Source organism: Podarcis raffonei, chromosome 1 (assembly GCF_027172205.1).
Source record: "Podarcis raffonei isolate rPodRaf1 chromosome 1, rPodRaf1.pri, whole genome shotgun sequence".
Classification (NCBI taxonomy): Eukaryota; Metazoa; Chordata; class Lepidosauria; order Squamata; family Lacertidae; genus Podarcis; species Podarcis raffonei.
Window position 1 is genome coordinate 107,788,113 of NC_070602.1, and position 6,000 is coordinate 107,794,112.

At 49.9% G+C, this 6,000-nt stretch overlaps 1 protein-coding gene across 10 annotated transcripts in view; it reads right to left on the reverse strand.

The window, feature by feature from the left end:
- Positions 1-2,542, reverse strand: part of KCNH7 (potassium voltage-gated channel subfamily H member 7) — a 253,924-nt gene extending 251,382 nt beyond the window's left edge. For all 10 annotated transcript variants that reach the window (XM_053408426.1, XM_053408431.1, XM_053408419.1 and 7 more), the window contains exon 1: positions 2,222-2,542. In XM_053408426.1, coding sequence (XP_053264401.1) covers positions 2,222-2,297 — 76 coding nt within the window. In that variant the 5' untranslated portion in view covers positions 2,298-2,542. The remainder of the gene's footprint in view (positions 1-2,221) is intronic.
- Positions 2,543-6,000: the final 3,458 nt, after the last annotated feature.

The window sequence follows — 6,000 nt, forward strand, 5'->3', positions numbered from 1 at the left end:
GATTCATTGTGAGATGTTACAGTGCAATAGCAACATAAAGCAAGAAGGAAAACTACAGTATTCCCCTCTTCCTGCTTGGGCCACTACTGGCTTCCCAGCACTCTCCTGCACAGCACTGCCAGCTTAAATGGATGGCTTCCCATACACGGTGATTGCTGTAAAAAATTATGCCACAATTATTGCTCTGTAAAATGATGCCAAATTGCAGGGTTAAGTTGCACAGAACAGTGCATACACTCCAGCTGACCAAGAAGCAAGTTCTCTTGCTCCAGCTGATTTTCAGTTTGTTTCAGACCCAGTGCAGTTGACTTAGAGTGTGATCCAAAGCATGCACTCGGAATCAAGACCCTTTGAACTCAATGGATGTCACTCCTGAGTATGTGTATACAGGACTGCAACTTTAAGTGTGGAACCAGGCACACTTCTAGATCATTGGGAGAGAAAATGGTCACCTCAATCATTCTTATACAGTCCGAGTGTAACAATGTACGCTACTCAGGCATTTCTCTTGAAACACTCATTCAAGGGTTCTCTCTACCAAAATGACATTGGCTGCTCTTTTGTGCTTTTTATTTATTTATTTTTCGCTGAAGCTTCTATTTTTAATGGCAAGCACAGCTTTGACGCCGCATCTGTCTTCACAATATGAACCAAGACATGATTCAGTCGCTCACCTGACTTCCCTCCCAAGCTGCATCAAAACTATCACATGGAAGAAATGTGAATGATTTACCCCCGTGAGCAACACAACATGCCATTGTCCTAATGTTTACACCTGGAAGCATGATGGGAAATCTGAAAAGGCTGCAATACACCCTATATAATAGGTTACTCTCAACCCTTTGCACATTCTGTCAGATACCTGTAATTTACAGCTCATCCCAGATGGGGTGCCTGATTATTTACAAGCTTTCTTTGTGGCAACTGCAGCTCCTGTCACTCAATGGTCTCATTATGCACACCCTAGCAGCGATAAATAAATCCTCTGACTTTAATGGGCTACTTACATCTCAGAGGGCTGCAGGATCTGACCTTTATTGTGAGCTATGAGTCTATTACAATGAGACAGATTTGCAGCAAATGCATGTTACTCCTAAAATATCCTTCAACATATTTTAATTTTACTACATATTTAAGGGAATGTGCATGCATCCAACGTATTGTTTCAGTGTGTGGTGTTCACGGTTTTAGAGAACCAAACCAGACCAGGCATTACAGTATCTTCTTAAAATCATTGCCTGCATCCAAAAGATAAAGGCTGCAATCCGATGCACACTTAACTGAGAGTGAGTGCCACCGAACACAATGAGGCTTACTCCTGAGTAAACCCTGCATAGGATTGCACTCTAAGGCTGCAACCTCAAGCGCATTTATTAGGAACTAAGCTTCTTCTAAATCTATATGAGGTTTACTTCCGAGTAAACATGCTCAGAGTGACACTGCAGGCAAGGCGGTCCACTGCACCTATTTCACAATCTGCTGTTGAAATTAGGAAAAGGTCCTACAGGTCAGGCAGAAATCCAAATCCATTGTAGTTAAAGTTTCCTCTGGAAAGACCTTCCGAATCCTCCTGCTGGAAACTTTTCCATAAACTAATGCTAAACAAGGAGCCTCTGGGCAATAGGGTCAGGGTGGGAAGGTGCATGTTGTTTGGGGATATAGGAAACTGCCTTGAACAGAATCAGACCACTAATCTAGACCGGCAGCTGCTGTCCAGGGTTTTAAGCAGGAGGGAAACCTCACCCCACCTGGAGATGCCAGTGATCGAACCTGGCACCTTCCGCATGCATGCAGAGCAGATGCTCTGCCCCTGAGCTAGTTCTCTCTGCTGGCATTTCCCAGGACATCCCAATCTACTTCAAACCCCACTCCCGATGGAGAAAATGGGAAATTTCATAAGCAAGCCTTCTGTACGTTCTGACTCACTTGATCGGTCCCAAGGCGGACAGGCAGGTATATATAGCTATAGCAAAGAGTTCACTGCATGACAAGCTGGGAGGAAGAGTTTAAGTGAAAATGTTTCGGGACCAGATAGGAAGGATGGGAAGGGAAGCCATCCTGAGACCTGTTCTGGGTTCCAGCACAGACTTTTCCCGTCCAACAGCCTTTGGCTCAACTTCGCCCGCCTCAGAGCTCCTGCCCTAGACCCCCCCCAACCAATCCAGCCCCCTTTCCCCATTCCCCCTTGCGCAAGAAACGCCAAGGCTGGCGGAGAACTTACTCTGCCCTTCGAATTTGCGGATAATGGTCCCCAAGAAGGTGTTCTGTGGTGCCACATGACCTCGGCGAACAGGCATGGTGCCCCTCGCGCGTCGCCTTCCCCCAGCCCAGGCGCGGCGGCGAGGACTCCTCGGCGGCGGCGGTTTTCGCTCGCTCCGTTTCCCGGGCGCGCTCCGTTCGCTGGGCGCCTGGCTCTCGAGCTAGCCTTTGCGAGAAAGCATCGTCCCTTCGGGCCGCGGGGGCAGCTCGCCGCTCGCTTAGCTCAGCAGCGCGCCGCCGCTTGCCCTCCCGGACTCAGCTCCATTCTCTCCTGGCGCCTCGGGGCGAATGGATGGATGTAGTGGGCAGGGAGGCGGCCAGGGGCGCGTCGAGGCGCAGCGCGGCGAAGAGGGCGACTCGCCTAGGCGATGGAGGTGCGCCGGGGCGCGTCTCTCGCTCTCTCTCTCCGCCTCGCTTCTGCTCCTCCTTGCCGAGCCCAGCCCTTCAACCTCCTCGCCCTTTTGCAAGGAACAGCCGAGGCTGCCTGGGTCGCTCCGGCGCGGCGTCGAGCGGGGCTCAGAGCGGCGAGAGTGAGTGTGGTGACGCGTCCCCGCCGAGCCGCCTGCGGGCAGCTCCGGAGCGGCTCGCAGCAGCTCGGGTTACTCAAGCGTGCTTCAGCAGGAGCCAGCCAATAAATCTCTCGCGGGCGACGAGAGCGCGCTCAGACACGCGAGCGACCGCGCGCGCACACACACAGCTCCGGTAGGGATCGGCTACACAAGAGGCAGCCACGTCCCCTCTCCCTCCCCTCCAACACACACCCTAAACGCAGCGGAGACAACACGGAGAGGCAGAAGTCAGGCGGAGGAGAGAGAAAAGGAAACCGATGCCTCACGCTTCGTCTTACAAGGCGACCCACACACCCAAGGGGGCCGACTTGAATAATATATGGGGGGGGGGGGAGGGTCACGCCCTGCATAATCAATCACAAGACGCGATGCTCACATCCCATTTGAATTGCAGGTGGGTGTTTTATTGGAGGGGGCAAAGGGACCTCGGCCCTAGGAGTTGGCTCCTATGCACCCACGCTCCTCCGCCTCCCCACACGGGTCGACTTGGACGTGTGGGGAAGACTACGAGTACGAGATAGTACTCCGGAGCATAGGCAGAGTTTGGCTCCTCTCTCTCGTTGAACGACCACTTAGGGCGAGCCCAGGCCACAGCAGCTAGGGGAGTGGGGCGACCTGCGTGGGTGGGTGGTGCTGGGTGGGCGGCCTTCCAAATATGGCCGCTCCCTCCGGTCAGCCCCAAAGGAATGAGGGGAGCTTTAGTCTAACCATATCTGGGCCGGGGGGTCCCCAATAAAAGACACAGCTGTGTCCTGTGTCTAAAGTGCCTCTCTGTCTTAGGTGAGGAAGTCCTTCTAGACTTTGCCTAGCCAGGAAGGATTGGGGGGGGGGAGTCTGTGTTCTCAAACGTGTGGAAAAGGGGAGGAGCAGCTGCTGTAGAGCACGTGCAAAGCGCAGCGCTCCGTACCCCACCCACAGAAGTGCCTTGCTCATTTTTGGATGAAGGCAAATGGCTTCGCCGAGCATGAAGCTCATCTATACTGTTCCGTGGCAGTTAAGGCAAGACTCTGGTTTTTACCGCCTCAGCTGTTGTTGCTCCACCACCCAGGGAGACTCGTGATCCCGGTGAGATTTATTCTGGGTGCTCTCTTAGTCCAAAGGTTATGGTCACACGCTGCCAATCCAATCCTGAGTCAGGATCCTGCGAGGCATAACTTTTGTGGATTCGAGGAGGGAGCGCAGTCTTGCTCTGCAAACTTTGCAATCCGTTTACTTCAAGAGGGCGAGATGGGCGTAACATGGACAGCTTTTCCCACCAAAGGAAAACGGACAGCGCGTTTACCGCAAACTGCCGTGTGCCATTTGGGTTTGTCGCCTGTGGAGGCTAGTCCACTAGGGCAGATGGGGCAGTGCCCTACCGACCGATCTGCCACCTCCTTGCCTTCGGATTTACATACAAGCAAGCGGGCGACACTGGCTATCGACTTCCTGCTGTCAGTGTCAGCATTATAGAATTCAGCAGGGAGGAGGAAAGGACCAAACCTAGAATTAGCTGGTCCTGTCTGTCTTTGGCTCTAGCTCCACCTACTGTTGGCCTCCTGCCTTCTGTCCCACCAGTCCCAAAGGGCACCAGTCACCATTGGAGATGCCTCCACCCTGGCTTCCTTTATTTTGACAGCATTTAGCCTCATCCTATCCATGGGTGGTAGTCAACTGACCCATTGGCATTAATGGACCTAACTTAGTCATATTTTCTTTGTAGCAAGAGAGATTTCAATGAGATTTATAGTATAATTCTACAGAAGTAAGTCTTATTGGGTTCAATGACAATTATTTCCAGATGTATAGGAGTGCAGCCTTACTCTCAGGTAAGTGTGCATAGGTTTGTAGTAGCCCCGGCCTTTCTTTTCACCTTACACTACAGTTAAACTGAAGTTACTTGCTTACACTTCCCTTTACTGTAAACCTAATTGTCTCCAGCTTGTCTACCAGCTAAAACACCCCCCCTATAAGCCAAGAAAAAGAATGCAGTGTCTACACAGGCCAGTAGACTGCCTGTGCTCAGAAGTACAATGTACATCAAGCAAACTCATAGTTTGTAACCTTGTGAACAACACTTTGCAAGAGCACCATTTTTAAAAAATCAAATCCCACCAAGCTATCTAGCTATCCTTCTGTGGCTATTAGGCCTTGTGTAATTAGTAGCTGGGAATTTGTTGGAGGAAATGCTTAACAGCAGAGGATAGCTAAAGATAATGTTGATCCTGCAGCTGGGGTAAATAGGTGGACAGGGAGATTTCAGTTGATGAAGTCAGGTCTAAAAGGTGCTGTCACGTGAAGGTGAAGTAGAAGCAATTCCTACTAAGTTCAGCAAACATGCCTCCAGTGTCAATGCACATAGTACTGCAGCCAGGAGCATAATCCTAAACATGCCTACTCATGAGAAGCAAGTCCTACTGTGTTCAGCGAAGCTCACTCCTTAGTGGATGCCAGCTTTTGCTGGGTTTTGGACAGAAGCTGATCAAATTAAAAATGGAATTTATTTGGAGAAGAATTCACAATGTATGTGGCTCAGCTAGAATAAATGGAGTATCACACAAATACACAAGGGTGCGCGTGCACACACTTCCCCATTTCCCCCTTCACCAAAGAGCTGTGCAATCATCAGTTTACAAACGGGGAATAAGCGACTTCATGCAGTATATTCAAGGTAGCGGTAGAACAGATGCTTAAGCATTGGACACACAAATCAGTGCCCAGTACTCCTCTCACTGGGCAATGCTTCCTCTCTATTCAGGGGTGTAAGCTTTAACATGTTTTTAAATTGGTTGTGGGAGAGATATCATATTATTATTATTATTATTATTATTATTATTATTAACAACCAAGCAGCAAAAATAACTGTATTTGGTTGTATTTACCTGACCGAAGAGCCTGGAAGGGCACTAGTCAGGTGCAGAACAGGAGGATCTGGGTGCAGATCAGACAATAGGGAAAGGGTGTATAATTCTGCCAAGAATAAGGAGGAGGAAGAAACATCCATCATTTCCCATAGATAATTCATCAGACAGAGGCAGAAGGATGCTCTAGGCTTCTCCTGATTGTGTTAAATAAACAGTGGTGGTCCCCAGCTGTTGAATGCTCTCCCTAGGGAAACCCTCCTGGCAGCTAAAGTCACATCTTTTTGGTGTCACACAAAAACATTGTTCATCCAGGCTGCTTAACCTCTTTT